At 35.2% G+C, this 19479-nt stretch overlaps 1 protein-coding gene across 1 annotated transcript in view; it reads left to right on the top strand.

The window, feature by feature from the left end:
* Positions 1–19479, top strand: part of Lama2 (laminin subunit alpha 2) — a 575131-nt gene that overhangs the window by 364451 nt on the left and 191201 nt on the right. Inside the window, exons 19-22 of the mRNA XM_028766419.1 lie at positions 3639–3850; positions 7420–7526; positions 10775–10955; positions 15672–15808. Of these exons, the coding sequence (XP_028622252.1) occupies positions 3639–3850; positions 7420–7526; positions 10775–10955; positions 15672–15808 (637 nt within the window). The remainder of the gene's footprint in view (positions 1–3638; positions 3851–7419; positions 7527–10774; positions 10956–15671; positions 15809–19479) is intronic.

Here is a 19479-nt window from a genome sequence, read left to right as displayed (position 1 = left end):
CAGGAATGATGGGACAGAATGAGGCAGAGGTCCATCATCCTATTCCATTGATTTCTATCCTTCTTGGTTTCTTCAACTGTCATTCATTTTCATTGGTATTTACCCTCCTATAATGAATAATATTGTTCATAAACTAACAGCAGCAGCTCAGCTACAGAGCTGTTGTATGGGCTGAATCCACATCTACACTTAAAGGACTTTTTGTTAAACTATTATGATTTGATTTGAAAATTAATGAATATGAAAAAGTCAGGATGTCCATATTTAACAAAGAATCCTACAAATTGTTTTTACTGTCTTCACACTGCATTGTTGGTGAAAGTGAGAGAGCCGGAGACATTTGAATTAGTATGCTGAAGAGAAAAATCTGAGAATCTGGGAAGACATATGGGAATATGATATTTACTAATTTTAATTACATGACACAAAATGTTACAATAATTCTTATTATTAATCAACACATAATAATATTCTCTATGATTAGATTACTTTTTAATCCCCAATGGAACCGTTTTATCTCCTTTTTTAATTAATCGGTTATTTTATTTATTTACATTTCAAACATTGTCCTCAGTCCCAGTCTCCCCTCCACAAACCTCCCATCCCATCCCCTTCCCCTTGGTCTCTAAGAGGGGCTGACCCATCTCCTGCCTCACACCTCTAGCATAACCCTATGCTGGAACAACAAGCCTCCACAGGACCAAGGACCTCCCCTGCAATTGATGCCAGATATGTCCATCCTCTGATACATATGTAGCTGGAGCATGGACCTATCCATATATACTCTTTGGCTGGTGGTTTAGTCCCTGGAAGCTCTGTGGTGGCGGGGGTCTCATTGGTTGATATTGTTGTTCTTCCTATGGAGTTGCAAATCCCTTCAGCTCTTTCAGTCCTTCCCCTAACTCCTCCATTGGGGTTCCAGCTCAGTCCAATAGTTGACTGTAAATATCTGCATCTGTCTTAGTCAGATGCTGGCAGAGCCTCTCAAGGACAGCCATACTAGGTAGGCTCCTGTCTGGGAGTACTTCTTGGCATCAGCAATAATGTCTGGGTTTGGTGTCTGCAGATGTGATGGATCCCAAGGTGGGGTGGTCTCTGCATGGTCTTTCCTTTGGTCTCTGCTCCATTTTTTCCCCTGCATTTCCATTAAACAAGAATAATTCTGGATTAAAAATTTTGAGATGGGTGGGTGGCCCCATCCCTCAACTTTTTACCTCTTTTTACCTCTAGTCTGTACACACACACATAGACACAGACACAGGCACACTCACACACACATAGACACAGACACAGGCACACACGCACACAGACAGACACACACACACACATGCACACCCACACCACACACATGGACCATACATATACATATATGCTTGCACACACATACATGCACATGCATATACACACACATGCACGTGCACAAACCACACCAGTAACAAAAATCAAATGGTTAACTGTTTAAGAGGGTACTCACATGTTACTATGCACTTGGAGGTAAAAATAATTCTACTTTAGTTAAGTGGCCTATAAGTTGTCATGGATTTTCCTTATATACATATCCTGAAATTAAAATGGCAAATGCTTGCCGGTCGGTGGTAGCGCATGCCTTTAATCCCAGCACTTGGGAGGCAGAGGCAGGCGGATTTCTGAGTTTGAGAGTTCGAGGCTAGCCTGGTCTACGGAGTGAGTTCCAGGACAGCCAGGACTACACAGAGGAACCCTGTCTCGAAAAAAAACCAAAAAAAAATGACAGATGCTTGTTTAGTTGTTCTTTTTCATTATATTTTCTGCATATATTTTAAATTCCAGGAGAATTTGGACTTACTATTGGCATCTTTGTTAAGAAAATGCCTAATACCTTATTAAATAGTTCCATCTTTCTTGGGGTCAGTAAAACCTTTTGAAGGAAGTAAGATGAATGTAATAGGTTTCTGTTGGGTTTGATAATGTTTGGTGTAGAACCCATTCTATCTGGTAAAGGCACTCTTTGGATAAGTAAAATGAGATCTGAATATATAGAGAGATTATCATAATATCTGTCTAAAGAGCAAATAAGTTAAAAAAGGTTAATATTCAAAGATATATCCTTGATAATTTATTTTAAAAACACTCCATAAGTAATTGTCAGGAAATTTTATGTACTATAGTAGCTCTTTATTGCCTATAGTAGAAAATTAATAAGTAATTATTGGTAATAATAATTAGTAGAAATATTCTTCTAAATCTCTGAATAAACAGTTTTCACTATTTTATAAATCATTTGTGATTATAATTTTAAAAAGTTTTAAAAGATGGCAATAAAACCTCAAATCTGTTCATTATATTGCCACTTATAAAGCTTCAATAAACTTAGAATGATGAATGTATGTACATTAAATTAACAACATTGACCTAATAATGGTATTAATGCATTCACTACTACCCCATATTGGAGTTCATACACTTGTGTTTCAAATGATAGAGAGCCTCTTTCTAGTGTATTTCTGCATCTGAGAAGAAGAACATAAATATTGTATGCCTTGAAGTTAATGATATTCTCGTACAGTGCTCCTGTTCCCTCTCACTTTCAATCCTTGCTACAGAGTATTTTATTTCATAAGATGCCACAGATAACAGAGGTAGACTGGCCATGGCCTCCTAATGCTGTTTCACTTCTTTTTAGAAGAGTATGGCTTAATACAAAGCATGAGACCATGTAACTGAGAGGACCAAGCTGAATAGAAATGAGATCTTGACAAGTGTGATCTTGGCAAGTGTGAATCTGAGCATCAGTACCATTGAGCAGAATTTTAAAACATGTACATCAGGAACAAAAGGATGGGATAAGTCATAAATCGTTTCTCTGCCACAGTTTATAAATGATAAACTTATGTGGATGTTTTGTTTCCAAATAAATGAAGTTTGGGGGTGGTTTTTATTATTATGAAGATCTAGAATTTTCTGGTGTGAATTCGGGTAACCTCTCAGCTTTCCCTTTCATACACTACCATAATAGGCAGCCATTCCTACCTAGACTCCTCCTGAATGAAGACTCTTCATTGAAAACAAACATCTTAATCTATGTGCAAATGTATACAAACTTGTTATTGATTCAGAGATGCCCAGGCCCCTAGCCAAGTGACACTATTTTCTGAGTCACAATTTCTATTTGATAAATGTTGCATTTGAGTTGATTTCCTCATAACAAATTATTACTAAAAGAACAACAGCAACAAATATATGAACCTTATATATGTGGACAAAGACCAACCAATTGGAGGTGGAGACATATGATCTGTTATTTTATAAAGGCACAGTAGTATGAACCTAGATTCCTTCAGAGTGCCATCCACAGATTCGTCTTATGGTTTGGTTCCATCTTCAATGTCTGTGACAGGATGTTTTTTTTTTGGCTGAAATCTAATTATAAGTGAAACAGGCAGTGTTTCAAATAGTATCTATACTGCAGTTATAGCAAAAGAATTTTTAAAAATCACTCTGCACTTGAGAAAAGGAACACTTAAGAGGAAAAGCCATTATCCTGGCAGAAGAATATGAAAGAAATGTAAACATTATGCTGAGTGGGATTCTTGAGTGCCCCTCCCTCGCTCCCCTATCCTTACACCTTAAAATCTCACCATTGGAAATTATCACCTTAGGTGTGCAGAAGGCTATTTTGGACAACCTTCCATACCTGGAGGATCATGTCAGCCATGCCACTGCAATGACAACCTTGACTTCTCCATCCCTGGCACCTGTGACAGCTTGTCTGGCTCCTGTCTGATTTGTAAGCCAGGTACAACAGGCCGGTACTGTGAGCTCTGTGCTGATGGGTATTTTGGAGACGCCGTTGATGCAAAGAACTGTCAACGTAAGTCTTGAACTATTGATGTCCCTGACAGAATTGATGTATGATACCTCAGAGAAGCTGATGAGATCCAGAGTGGGAATTGGAGACTAGGAAGTTATCTGTAATACATGGATGATGAATGCCCATGAAGACACAAAGTCTGCATGTTCCAAAACACTTCCTTGTAGCAATGAATAGAATAAACCCCTTAAATCTTGTTGTATTACTAAATATTGGTTTTCAAGGAATTCACATATTTATACTTATATATACCAAAAAATTTTGTTTTAATTGAACTGAAATTTGTAACAAAAGAGTTTAGAAATGATACAGGTTTGTTGGAACTTTTTCATTAGTATCAAGTTAATCATTTGATTAAAGTAAATCACTTCTCTATATTATTGCATAATACCTATCAGCAGGTGTTAACTGGTTTTGCTTTCATATGGAGACTTTACAGATTTTTCTTTTTATTTTATAAGTGTAAAAACATGATGATAATTTTACAAAATGGCACCTGCTGGTTGAGTTGATTAATTCATAGTCCAGAATTATTTATAGAATGCTTCTCAAAGATTTGAGGCTTTTTGGTACAACATGTTCCTCTTCTAATCTTTTCTTCCTTAGGTTTAGAATTTAATGATAACTCAGATATTACAGTTGTTTTTATAATAACCCAATATGTAAAAGAAAATAAGCCCAAAATTATGAATCTGTATCAGTGTTCTGATGATTTATTTGGCAGCTATCTACTTCACTGTTATAGTCTTTAGGAAGAGAGCTATGAGATCAGCAATAGTTTATTTTTGTGGAATTAATGTTATAAGAAGAGATGTGATACTGAGGTCGGTCCAAGAACTATGGAATTGTAGGCACTAAAGGAAACTCAGCCTGTTATCTCTGCAGTAAGCAGCACTCACCCATAATGAAAAAAGAGATGTTCTCTCTGAAATTGAGATGCTGAGTGTTAGGTTTTTGTCCTTTCAGAATGATAATTTGTTAAGTCAAAACAAATCAATCTCTGGAATAATTGGTATTTGTTAAAACCACAAATTGACTTTCTAAATATTTCCCACAAGGCCAGAGTGACTTTAAACACTGTGGAATTTGGCATTTATAGGAAACATCAGGGAACTCAAGAAAGTCTCTGTTCATGCTGCATACCAGGAGTTTTAGTCTCCAGCTATGTGACTCTAGGAATGGTTTCCCCATATCCAAAGGGTCATGCATTTTCTGTGGGGATAATGGTTGTAGCATGTACAGGAGATACAGTTCAGCCCTTGATCCTGGACATCCCTTCCATTGTCAGTCTTTGGAAGTGGTCCCTGTGTACTCATAAATATTGGTGCCTCACTAATTCTAGGTCTAGTTAATCCATTTGATGACTTCTTTTTATGTCGTCTAATAACTCCCTTCACAAAGCTAAGGACATTCTACTCATTTTGTTATGATCCATGGCATGAAGTACTGTGAGATCATAAGAGAAAAATCTGAAGACAGCAACAACTGAACGTATGAATCACCATCAGTTTGCCATGCAATATAGGTCTGCTTGTATCTTTTAAGGCTCTGCAGCATATAACTTGATTTAACACATATAAAATATTTTACTGAATATGTTTATAATTGTCTGGGATATAATATCTCCTCTATGCATAGAGAGCAAGCCCTCAGTCATATTAACTTCATAATTTATGGTGATAAACACGGTAATCACAAAATTCAGGAAGCTGAGGCAGGAGTATCACCAAGTTCTAGGCCAGCTTGGGCTACAAAATGGGACCAACTTAAAGTTCACATGTGTGCACACATACACAGACACACACATACACACACACAGGTTTCTGACTAAAACTATACTTTATTTTTGTCAAGACAAATTACATGGGTATCTCATTAGTATATAGAAATATTTTAAGTTATATATCCTATTTGTTATATTTTCCATGGATACTTATAAAATCTAGTATTACTTTTGTTATTTTTAGATGATGTTAATCAGTTACCACCATCTTTACGGTAAATTTGCTTTTGTATTTCCCACTTTTAAAGGGTGGGGTCAGTGATTGTAAATAATTTGAAACTTGCAAAGCTTATGTGTAATATACATAAGAAACCTATGCGAAGTTATAATATGCAGAGCAATTCTCATGTCCACATGAAAGTGAATTTTTAGTAAAGATTTGTTTCCTCATCCTGTTTTTATACTCCATCTGAAGACTATCCTTGGGCTCTTGACTGAGAAAATGGAAGGGTTAATTGGCTGGGCCAAATTCTCTGTGGCCTCAAATTGGTGATCACTGAGAAGGACAAACGTTGATGGAAGAGAGACACGTTTTAGAAAAACAGTTAAAAGTGGTAGAACTTGGAGCCAAACCAACAAAGGAATATCAGAAGATGGCACCTATTGACAATGAATTTATAAACTGTGACATTATACATACTTACCAAAGCCATGTATGAACAAATCCCATGTCATCTGCCCCTTACTTTATTCTGGCATAAATATACCATTAAAAATATACTTGTCAAATGCAGAGTAAGCCATTAGTTACTACTTGTATCTGAAAACTAAAACAGGTTTTAGACTTATGTAGTCAGTACGTTTCAGAATATCTTCATAAAACTTTTCTAATGCAGAAAAAAAAGTGATAAAAGTTACTAAAGCAAGTATGCTTCCTACCTTTGGAAACAGCATAAAAGTTATAAAATAAAAATGATTTTTAGTGATGTATATAATTATAAAGATAAATATGTTTCATTTTTAATGGATTTGAAATAATGGTTTGTTTTCTTAAATGTGTTTATGATATAAAAGGGATAAATATTCATTTAGACTTATTTTTATAGCTGAAGACAAAAACTGTAATATTATATTGAATATATAATAATATTGAATAGTAATATTCATATTGAATGTATTGAATAGTAATATTATATTGAAAATGTTTTATTAAAAATTATATTAATGCAGTGTCAAGAGGATTTTCGATATTGGTAATTCCTCAAAATTACTCCAGTCTTCCAGGGGTCTATGTTATATATAATGAGAATATGACAATTAAACAGCACCCCAATGTGTCTAAGAAAAGGTAAAACATTGAACCTGGAAATGGGGAATTTCATGGCTCAAGCAGATTCTGGGAACTGCTATAGCAGTTACCACACATGTGACATTGTATGTTATTGCTTCTTTGTGTGTCATTGTCTTTACTCTCAAGATCATAAGAGCAATTATATTGATACTTAAGTAGAGTTATTTGCCAAGAATGTGTACAATATGTAAAGATTTTCCAGGGATTAAATAATTGAATACCTGAAAGAGTACCCAGTGCATTAGAAGACATTCTAATACTGAACTCAAGTGTTGATATATCCATGGCTACAGTTCGCTCATATAGATGTTCAGCACTTCAAATCTTGTTTTGTTACATTAGGAACCAGAGAAGTCTAAACATATATTCCAAACTTAATATGCATCTCAAATCTGAGATGCTTCTGGTCACAGGCATTTCAGATAGGGGCTACCTGATCCACATTTGCAATCTGTAAGATTGTATTTTCATTGCCTGTGTATCTTGTCTTTGCAGCGTGCCGTTGTAACCCCAATGGCTCCTTCTCAGAGATTTGTCACACTAGAACAGGACAATGTGAGTGCAGACCCAATGTGCAGGGACAGCACTGTGACGAGTGTAAGGTAAGGATCACCCTCACCTCCTTTCAATGATGGATTTTGTACTCACGTTGAACAAAGAGGTCACAGGTATTTACTTCTGAAGATGAAATATTTGTACTCACTGAAATATTTTGTCAAACAGAAAACTCAACATTGCAGGTGACCTGTGGTCCCACCTCTGAATTTGTATAATGATTGCTATAATTTAAGTATTTCTTCAACAAATAACATAGATTTAATTCTAGTCTATGCAGAGTAAAATAATTTACCTTGAGGGAGGTTAAAATGTGAACCTCCTTTTAAGGTTAGTGAGTACCACTCCTTCAAGTTCTGTCGTTTAAAAGTTAGTTTTAGTGAATAAACATTCTATTTAGTGAAAAATTTTTCAATATGGTTTTTAAACATATCAGTTGGCTAGTATAATGATGGTTCTACATGCCTAAGGCAGGTGCATTGAACCTATGGATTTTAGTTTCTGTCACATAGATATATTTTATTATTCACAGAAGCAAGTAATTTTCAGGCTTCAGGTTGGGCTTTAGTAGAAAGTATCAAAATATTCCTGCCTCTGTCTCTTGAAAAGTACCATATGGTCATTCTGCTTTGTTTCCTTCTTTTCCCTTCCATTGGGTTTTAAAGCTCAGTACGTGGTGGGATCCAGTGAAGCGATTCTGTGAGCCTTGTGACTGCAGTCCCCTGGGCTCTGTGTCACCGCAGTGTGATGTGACAGGAAGATGTATCTGTAAATCAGGCTTTGTAGGAAAACAGTGCAGCCTCAGCAGGCAGGTGCACCATCAGGAGGAGCAGTCACAGAGAGCACAGCAGGTGCTCGGGTCTCCTCGAAGGTGGGGTTCCAGCGGCTCCAGCGGGTGCCCTCGGGGAGCCTATCGGGCCCCTGTGCGGGTAGGCACTGCAAGACTGTATGAGCATGTTTGTGTTCCTGGGCTGCAGATGAGTTGTTTTGGAGGCCTTTTATCAAATAATTTTGATCGCTAAGTGTGCAAACTGCAAATGCGGAAATTAGACAATGCCTGACTAAAGCCTCATCTTTTAAAAGTTTGTGTTGTTATGCTTTTAAAATTGCATTCAGTGTGTAAGTTTTCAGTAAGCATGGCTGTGGAGATTGGAGAGCATTAACTACTCTTCCAGATGACCCAGGTTTGATTCCAAGTATCTGTAACTCCTGTTTCTGAGACTCCAACACCAACTTCTGGCCTCTGCAGGTACCAGGCACCAATGTTGTGCTCACATATACATGCAGGCAAAATACTTGTACGAATAAAGTAAAATATTTTCAAAAGCATGTCTATGGACAAACCAAATAAAAAATTTGGTTGAAGGGAACTTAAGGTATCAAAAGTAACTTTTTCTAGAGAATTAAGAGCTAATGCAATTAGTTAACAATGTTATTAAGTAACATGAGCCTGACATTTCCTACTAGCTAAGATTTTGCTAATTTCCATCTAATGATTTTGCTCATGTGTTCACCAAACACAAGAAACACATTCTCACTCTTACAGACACAAAGTAAAACAAAAAACAAAAAAAAACACTTTCCATTTTAAAAAGTTTCTTCCCCATTGGGCCGCTCACAGAGAGCCATAGGGATTCCAGCATCCTCTTTTGGAATTTCCACCATCTGTACTCAAGTGCTCATGCATGCCAGTGTTTGTGTATGTGTCTCTGGGCATGTGGGGGTGGGGTGTGTGCACGCATGCATGAGTGCATCTGTGTACGTGTGCATCTGTATGTGTGTCTGTGTGTGTGTTTCACTGGATGTGTGTGTGTATGAGTGTATGTGTGTTTGTGGATTTGGTTGTGTGAGTGTGATAATACATTATGTAATTAAAATTACAATCTAGATAATGTGTATCTAGATAATGTAATATAAAATATATTCTTATCATTAAAACTGCTTCAAACAGATTTTACTTAATTGCCTCTCAGTTTATAACATTAATAAATTATAATATAATTGATTTGGTGCCTCTCTAACAGTGCAGATTTGAGTGTTGCCACAATTACATGCTATGGTAAACAATGTGTAATGAGCGTGCTTGTTATTTATTTACTCATTGTCCTGATAGCTGAAAATTTCTCTAAGGTTAAGGGCTTTACATTGAAATTATTTTTATGAATAAAAATATTTTACTTTTACTTTTTATAGGTAATTTTAATCTCAAAAATACTCATTATTGTTAGTGCTATAGAATTTTTTCTTTAATATGATAAATTTGAATTGTAACTAGAACTTAAAATAAAGCCAGCAGTAAAAATTAACATGATTATCACATTCAGTCGACTCATTGTACATTTTAAACAATACAACTATTCTTAGCTAGTCACATTAAATCTAATTCTCAGTGTAGCTTTAATTTTTCAAATTTCTAATACTGCTGACAATAATATTAAAAATCTGATGAAGCTTATTCATTTCTCTTTGGGTGATTCTCAATAAATGGCAAGATTAATTTTTTAACCAAGAAGTAATTATGAAGTCTAATTTTCCAAAATACAAATTATTTTGACAAAGACGTAATTACTGAAAGTAATTTTCCAGATTAAAATGCCATAATAATGTGACATACTTTATATTTATAAAAGAAAAGTATTGTACTTTAAGTAGGATATATGTTCTTCATTTTCCTAGTACTAGTGATGATTCCTGAACCCACTGGTCTTTTTATACATAGTTACCCTGGGCCTGATAACATATATTTCAAGAATGTCTTCAAAGCTCATAATACAACCCATGGTGGGAAGGTTACGTGGTATCAGTTGATTTGAGATCTACAGCTTCAACCTTGGATAAAAGCCATGGCTTTACCTTTCTCTTATAATGAATTAATCTTCCCTCACAAACTGGTTTTGATGACTAGAATACTGAATATTAAAAATAATTTTAAACAAGTTCTCAAAATTGAGAAGTAACAGTTTAGTATATTAGCAGTAAAGCAAATAAAATTTTAAGTTAAAAGCAGAAATGTGGCCAATAATCCATTTCGCATTGCTGTTGGAACCAGGAAAGACCATAGAAGGCTCCTGAGACTGAGAAAAACACATTGCCTGTTTTGATACAATTTTGATAACATTTCCAAGTATCTATGCTTTCACTTTGTCAAGATAAAGAAATCTATTGAGTAATAGACAGTTGTCAATGCCACCACAGAGTCTGGTGGCCCATGGGTTCTTCACTACTGCCCCATCTAGATTTGGGGTATCAGCTAGCTTGCTGAGATTCACTAGCTTTCCTGTCTCTTCCATGCCAGCCTGAAACCTTTGGCCTGGAACTGGGAAGGGGCTGTCTGCCCTGCAACTGCAATTCCTTTGGGTCTAAATCCTTTGACTGTGAAGCGAATGGGCAGTGCTGGTGCCAACCTGGAGTAGAAGGGAAGAAATGTGATCGTTGTGCCCATGGCTACTTCAACTTTCAAGAAGGAGGCTGCACAGGTCTGTGAATAAGACTAATGTCCTGTACATTCATTCTTGGATTTTATAGTCCTGGCTCTTGTAACAATTTGATCTGTTAAAGGAAATGCATGTGGAAAACAAATATGCAAAGCAGAATAAAGTAGCAGATACGTTAAATTTTAATAATTAACAGGACACATGTAACTATGCTTGCAAGTATGGAACAGCCATCAGCATATCCTGATCTAGATGTGCCCTATTATCAGTGCCTTCCATTCCTATGACTATTGTAACTTGAAATTCAGGTGGTCAGGGTATTTTATGCCAGTGTCAACTTATCTTACACTCTCTTACAAACCAAGACATCTCAACTTCGCCTACCATCGAATGTACCCAAGAAGTTTGTTTATGGTTTTTGTTTGTTTGTTTGTTTGTTTTTCTAGTATAAAAACCATACTTGTATCACAGCTGTCTCCGAAACCTTGACATTCTAGGAAAGAACCAAGTTGGATCTTGGTATTTATTTCATGAGAAAATGCAGATTGGAGTTTCTAACATTATGGCTGGAGAGAGTGTTTGTCCTATGTTGAGCCAGAGTTTTCACATAAATCATGAGCTAAACACACACACACCCCAATTAGCATACTAGGAATGATAGTAGGTTGAAATTAGCTTTGATTTATGTATCACTAATTTAGAACTGATGCTATTCCAACAACCACAAAAATGAATTGCATATCTGTTTATTAAATTCATTGATAGACAGCTGTTACCTCTATACTGTATTCACAGCCTCAGTACAAGATTTTAAGAAGTTTTCATTAACTATTATTGCAAATTTATGTTGGAATTAAAATAACACTTCAAAGGACTTAAAGAACACTATCTTTCAGATTATCTCCTGAATTTTAGCCAAATGGTTTTTTATTAGAAAGGCATTTTAAGTCATGTGTGATGTGGTCAAGATCTTCTAAGAACTGTGTTATCTCTCGACTAATATCTGCAAGCCCTAAAAGTTAGTAAGAATCACTTAAAATTTTTCTGATCTTTAAGCACAATTCTGATTGACATTTTAACATAATATGAATTAATGTTGAGCCATTTAAGTTAGGAATACCATTGCTGTGATATAATACCATGACCAAAAGCAAGTTGTAGAAGAAAGGGTTTATTTCAGCTTACAATCTTTAGGTCACACTCCATCATCACTAAGAGAAGTCAGAGCAGGATTCAAGGCAGGAACCAGGTGGCAGGAGCTAATGCAGAGGCCCTAAAGGAATATTCCTTAGTGGATTCCTCCTCATGCCTTTCACAACCTGCTTTCTTATACAACTGAGGACCACTGAACTAGAGGTGGCAACATCCACGTTGAGATGAGCTCACTGGCATCAATCATCAATCAACAAAATTCCCCACTGGCTTGCCCAGAGTCCAATCTGGTGGGAGCATTTTCTCAGTAGATGATCTCTCCTCCAAAATAGACTTAGTTTGTGTCAAATTAGAAAGAAAAAAAAAACTATCTAGCACAGGGCCTATTATATATTGAAAGAGATTTAATAACAAAAAGTGGTGATAACATGCCAAATGCATACTTAGTTGTGTTGTAAGCCAAAGGGACAGAATAGAGGGGAGTAAAAAGCAGACTGGGTAAGATTATAATCATGCATAAGTTAGGCTTTTCATGTCTCTATCTAAATGTTTGAATGGGAACTTAAAAAGGGTTTATTTTGGCTCATAGCTTATTGACATATTCTACCCTAGTTGGGTGGGCATGTTGACAGGAGCATAAGGCAGCTGGTCACATTGTTCAGAAAAGAAATAAATGATGATATCCAACTTGCCATCTCTCTTCCCTGTTATATTTGATCAGGGAGCCCAGGCCATAGAATTATTCAGAGTTAGTTTTCCCGCTTTGTTAAGCATCACTACAAACTCCCAAGAAGACACATTCAGAGTTGAGACCCATGGTGAGTCCAAATCCATGGGAGTCTTTACAAAATAAGAGTATTACTCACACCAAATATCCTGCATGTGGTCCAATTAGTAACTAATTTTATGACCCTGACTATGTAATTTGATTATGCTTTCTCACTGCAAAATTCAACTTTTACTTAGGATATAAAAAGTATCTATATCACGAGTATTTATAGAAATTCACTGAGCTAATAATAATGGCTTTAGAATAATGATGAGAGATACTGACTATAAGTATCATATTTCTTGCCATTATCTTTGTTAACAGTTGTAATTGTAGTACACATTATGCTTTGACAGAGTAAACTTAATTCATTGGGCAGATCTTTCTATGATCATACCACAGTTCTACATAGAGAATTTCTATTTCCAAAAAATGATTCAGCTGTCACAACATGTTTCTTAGCACATAAATTTAAACATGATGCTATTTTTCTTTTTAATGAATGTCATATTTAAATAGATATATTAGCTTATCATTAGCAAAAACAATAGCAATAACCACTGGCATTTATTTAGCACTTATTCTATGTCAAGTATTATGCTAAACATTCACAGCTGGTATGAAACACTTTGAGTAATATGTATGACATTTTAAATTTGAAATTAATCAAATATCGAAATGGGCTCAGTTAAAATAATTTAGCCATCAGCCAACCAGTCAAAAGCTTTCCCACAAAGCTGGCCTTGAATTTGAATTTGAGTGTTTTTATTTCTTATCTTGCAATAATACACAATAAGTAGCATTCATCACTTCTTATGGTAGACTTTGAAGATCTTCTCCAACCTAATTCTTACCTTCTTGGAGAATATACAATAACTAGGAAATTATTCACTATGTTATAATTAATTTATGGTGATAAAAAAACTTGGCAATTAAAGGACTAAATTGGGTAGTAAGAAAATTTAGAAATAATTTTAGTTTTAAAGTTTTACAATGGAATTATGTTTAAACATATATAAAACAGAAATACACTATGTTACTTACAACTATATATACAGTGCACTGGTCTTAAGTATCATATTTGTTTTTAAAATCAGATGTGTGATTATCTGGAAGAGAAAATTAATTTTTATAGCAAAGAAAAATCGAAATAAACACATGAGATCAACCACCCTAATTCCCATTAGAGCATTGGACAGAGCCTAAAAACCTGACTCTGCCCTATCAGCAGGAAACAGTCTGAAGCCTCCCTTTTCCTTTTTACTCCCGTGGGGTATACAATAAAAGGCTGATGGCCCAAAAGCCTCAGGTAAGCTAAGAAATGGAACAGGGAAGTTGACATATTGATTATGGCCCAAGGTTCCAGGGCCATAATGTACAAGTATCCACTCCCTTTGAGAGACTGGAAACCCTCATTGTTTGTCAGGAGCCATCATAGGACAAGCTATTAACTAGCAGGTAATCTTCCTGAGATGGTCTGGTTCAGATTATAATATGCAACAGATTATTTTTCTATAGGCAAGGCCCAAAAGAATTCATTTTAGGAAAGATTTCTGCTATTAATATGCTTTTCTTATTATTATTAAATATGCATAACAATCAGTAGGTATTAGCCCACCCCTTTTGCACAGATTTTTACATATCTACCAAGTTGTACTGTCTTGTATTGATGTTATATAGACAAATAGATGGCTTCTTAATTCTTAATGATGTTCCTATAAAATTATGTCAGTCATTATTAAGCTCTTTTATAATAGGACTGCTATTAGGTCCTTTTTTGATAGTCAAAACTGCAATGAGAACTCTGTCAGTCTCCCATGCGTCAGAAGTTAATTGCTCTCAGATAGTAACCAGACTTTCTGATAGTCAGAGCACATTCCAAGAGGTAGTTAAACAATTAACCAAAGGTCATAAAAAAGGAACTAAAGATTTATTATAGGTATTAGGACAGAAGATAAATTATTGACTGAGTTTATCTATAAAAAATTTTATTAATAACTTTTTTGGACAGAATACTTAGTAGACAAAGAGAAAAAGAAAAGGAATTTTTCCCTTGCCCCCCTTAGGATCTTTCCAATATCTAAATAGCTTTTATAGGAAACTTTTTACAACTTAGCAATAAATGCTGTACTCACTTTTCAGAGTGTCCCTTTTTCTTCCTGTGACTTCCAAACTAGCAGACTGAAAGTTAGAGCTGCACAATTCCTGCTGAGATAGAACAAAGGCCACAATACTTAATCCCCCACTGTTAGGCTACAGATGAAAATCCCCTAAACCAGCAGTGTTAAAACAGCCCTCAGAAAAAGCAAGAAAGTTTTTAGGACTTTTCAGAACTTTATCATCAGCACTTCAGTATAGTTAGAGAGCTAGAATGTCCTGGAAACGATCAGACTTTAAAGCCACACCAGAGTCCTACTCTGTCCCCAACCACTACCCTTTCCAGGCTGGGAGGCTCCTGGCAATTGTTCTAATTAAAGAAAAAATCAGCTTCTAAATAAATAAATAAATAAATAAATAAATCTATGAACAAAGACATTATATTTTATAGTATCTATGTAAAAGATAGTTAAGAGGGAATTTGGTAACATTGCTTACTTTATAGAAAAACTGAAAGTGCTAAAAGTTTGAAATTACCAAACAAAATGGAACATTTATTGATGGATCACTTTTGTGAAACGTACTATAAATAATAAGGTAGGTACTTCCTATACACAGATATCCTTAAACATAGTATTAAAAATAGAAAGGAGCAAATCATTGCATTAAGAATTTCACATTTTATATCAAATTTTACCTTTTGTTGACTCATCTTTGCTTTCCCTCTTTTTCTTGTGAAGCTTGTGACTGTTCTCATCTGGGTAACAACTGTGACCCAAAAACTGGTCAATGCATTTGCCCTCCCAACACCATTGGAGAAAAATGTTCTGAGTGTCTTCCCAACACCTGGGGCCACAGCATTATCACTGGCTGTAAGGTAAGTGGGTCATTGTTTTCTGATCATTTTCTTATAGTTTTCATTCAACTGAGGTGAGTGATTGTATATTTCAACCCAATATCACTTCACCAAATAACATAGTGTTATCAAAGAGTATCTTAAAGACATAGGTAATCATTTCTTATTATATTAGGACAGAGATATTTATTAGTTGAATTTATGATACCTACATAAATAGAAGGTAAAGGACAAATAAGTCTATAATAAAACCCCAAACAACTATCTCATTCTTAGACATAATAAAATTCAACTGTAAAATAAAAGAGACTAAAATAATAACATCCCAAAATGCTGTTAAAATTATACCAAATTAACTTGATTTTAGTTTTCAAGAGGTGATTAAAAGAAATGTGAAGAACCACATAAACTACGTTGATCTTGCAAATATCCCCAGTTTCCCCTATGGGTAGACTATAGAAAGTGTTATAGCCAGACTCTTGTTTAGCATCAACAGGAAAGAATCAGCCATGAAACTGCTACAGAAATATTCATGAAAGATGCCAAGGCAGGATCCTGTGGCTTCAAAGAGGTTGAGGTGTGGGCTCCAATGTAGACTCCTTAAGCTTTTCTGAAGCCTCTTCTCTGGAGGCAACAGGGAAAATGACTTCTCGGCTCTAGTCCGGATAGGCTAGGAAAGGGTGCACACATATTCCCATAGGAATCATGGAGAAAAGGCAACTTCAGGAAGATGATGTCTTCAGGGCTTATTTGGTTATTTGTTGTTTACAACTTATTTGTGAAATACTCATTAAATGAAATTAAAGCTCATCTAGTTCAAGTGTGGTGAGTCTTTACCAACAATTGCAATCCTTCGTGCCACTTGTAAATCAGCTTGCCTTTACTCCTCCTGGTACCACTGCATTGTTTTCTAGTAGTGTAGTTGACAGATTTCTTCATCTTTATGAAAATAAGATAATACTCTATATTTTGTTTTGTCTTGCACTGAGGAGAATTTGATTTGCCTTCTGTCCCTTAGTGTTATACTTTCAGAATTTATCCATCATATTGCATGCACCCAAAGTTTGTTCTATTTGGTTGCTTAATAATAATGCATTGTATATTCCACTGTAACTTGTTAATTTGTTTATATTGATAGGCAGTTTGGAACAGCCATTAGTACCTTTGCTATGAACATTAGTGTTGAAGTTAGCAGTATATTCATAAACCATAAATTTTAATTTTTCTTAAGAATACTCCACTTCTTTGTCAACACTGACAATTCTAATTTTAATTATTTAGTCGATTGTGTATTACTATTTTTCTCTTTTGCAATTCTTTATGCCAAAAGAATGGTGGGAATTGCGTTGCTTATTTAATCAGTCATTTAGATTTATGTACATTCTTTTCAGAAGTTGTTACAAATCTTTGGCTCATTTTTCTTCGAGAACCTTTTCCATTAAAATTAATTACAAGAGATTTGTATATTCTAAATATATGTCCTTTAACACACACACACACACAACATGCACACACATAAACCCAGACTATTACTAGCCTTGTAATTAGTATCTTCATCTAATTTTTATATGCATGAACAAGTTTGTATCATTTCTTTTCTAGATCCTGTTTCTTATATTTTTCCTTGGAACAATTGGTTCACCTAAACTTATAGATTTCTTTTTTGTGTTTCTTTGTAAAAATTTATAGTTGTATCTCTTAAATTTAGATCCGCAGTTGACATTTACTATCAATTTTTATCAAGTGTAAAGAAATTAAATTTACTTTTTTATGTCTAATTGTTCCTATAGCATTTGTTGAAAAGACTCCCTTCCCATTGAATTAGCTTGGTTCCTTTATTAGAGTAGCTGGCCTATGTTCATGGTTTTGGGGCTTTTCTTTTTTTCTTATTTAATTTTCTGAATAATTCAGTGTCTTAATTACTATAGTTTTATAACAAAGGATGGATCATATTATAAACCTTCCAGCTCTACTTTTCATTCCCAGCATTTCCTGGGTATTGAGGTACAATGTATTATAGGTTTTGTTGTGTTCCTTTAAAGAGTGTTGGGCTTTACCCAGCACTGTTTTTTGTTGATCACTGTGACCCTTATGATTCTTTTCATGGGGAAAGTGCTACAAAACCTTAAGCCTAAGGCAAGTGAGCCTCCCTCTAACCCTTCTGATAAGCCAAAACATTGTTGAGTTTCTCCCAAGTTATAGTCAGAACCATTAAACAGTTTAAGGTTTGTGTGTGGTCTAAAAGTGTTTCCTCCTAGATGTCTTGAGTGTGTCACTTTCTCCTAGCATGCTTTCATTTCTTCTCCGTGCACATGAACATCAACCCCAGCCTCACACATTGTTCTACATATCTCTAGAGTTCTCAGTGTAGAACTCCTGTTCTGGACACATTATGCTTGCTCCTGGAAATTTTAGTTTCTTCGGATTTTCAAAACAAGTACCATTTGTCTCTGAGCTCAGCTATTTGCTGGGCTTTTGCTTGGTCTGCTTTCTCTCTACTGGTACAGTCTAGAAGCTGCCGCTGTACACAGCCTCATTCCCCTCTCTTCTCTCAGAAATAACAGTTTGTTGCTTTATTATCCAGTGTCTAAATGCATTTTTCTTTTTTTTTTTGCTGTTATAGTTTAATAACTTAAACACAGAATTAGTTTCTAAAAATAAGTAGGGAAGTTGGGGTGTGTGTGTGTGTGTGTGTGTGTGTGTGTGTGTGTGTGTGTATAATGTAACAGGTTCAGGTAAGATCTAAACTGTATCTACTGGGTTTGAAGCGTCAAATAAGGACATTTTAAAAGGTGCTAAGATTGTTCCAGTCAGTCACACTGAGTTTGGGGATAAGGAAATGTGACAGACAACAAACTATAGTCTTTCTAGCACCATGACATTGTCCTCTAGACAGGTACACTATATTCTTGATGGAGTGAGTATAAAGCAGCCTTACACGATAAAAGGAAAGAGTTCATGAGCCCCCACCTCTAAGGGAGGAGATATGGACAGTTAATGGTTTCTTGGGGAAGAAGAATCAACGTTATTAAGGAGCGACACCTCATAAGCTGTCCATGCTCTGGCAACTGGCCCACACCAGAAGCATATTGTCAGCACAAATTAGAGCTGATGGGTTATTTCTAAAAATTGAAAAGAGAAAACACAGTAAGGAGTAAGTCTGGGAAGTTAGCAGACAGAGGATTGAGAGTGAATATGATAAAAATACATTTTTTTCAAACTTCTGAAAAAATTCATAAAAATTTAACATAAGGTGAATGCTGGAATAGTATTCACCCTATTCTCAAAAAGAATTAAAGCACTGATAAGTGTTTAAACAAGTTAAGACGTCTGGTCTCAATATGTGACTAGGAATCATAAACAGTAGACAGGACACTCATTTCCTTACTTTTTGTGATATTATTTAGTTGGAAATTATATAGTTCTACATTTTGAAAAACAGTAGTCTACGTTTCTAAGTGATTTTTCTTTTAAGTAAAACCCAAGTACCTACTCTCTCACTTGGGATTATTTTAAAAAATAAAAACTTATGAGAATGCATGTTCTCCAAAAATACTTATAATGAAATTCTTGAAATTAAAGGTGATTATTTATAGTCAATATATAAATCAAGCAGAGATATGCCTTCATATCTATAAAATTTATTTGGGAGCATTCTTTTTTTTGTTCGATATTTTATTTATTTACATTTC

Source organism: Grammomys surdaster, unplaced genomic scaffold, assembly GCF_004785775.1.
Source record: "Grammomys surdaster isolate TR1022 unplaced genomic scaffold, NIH_TR_1.0 168, whole genome shotgun sequence".
NCBI lineage: Eukaryota > Metazoa > Chordata > Mammalia > Rodentia > Muridae > Grammomys > Grammomys surdaster.
The sequence above is the reverse complement of the archived record's forward strand: the minus strand, read 5'-3'. Positions and strand labels throughout refer to the sequence as shown.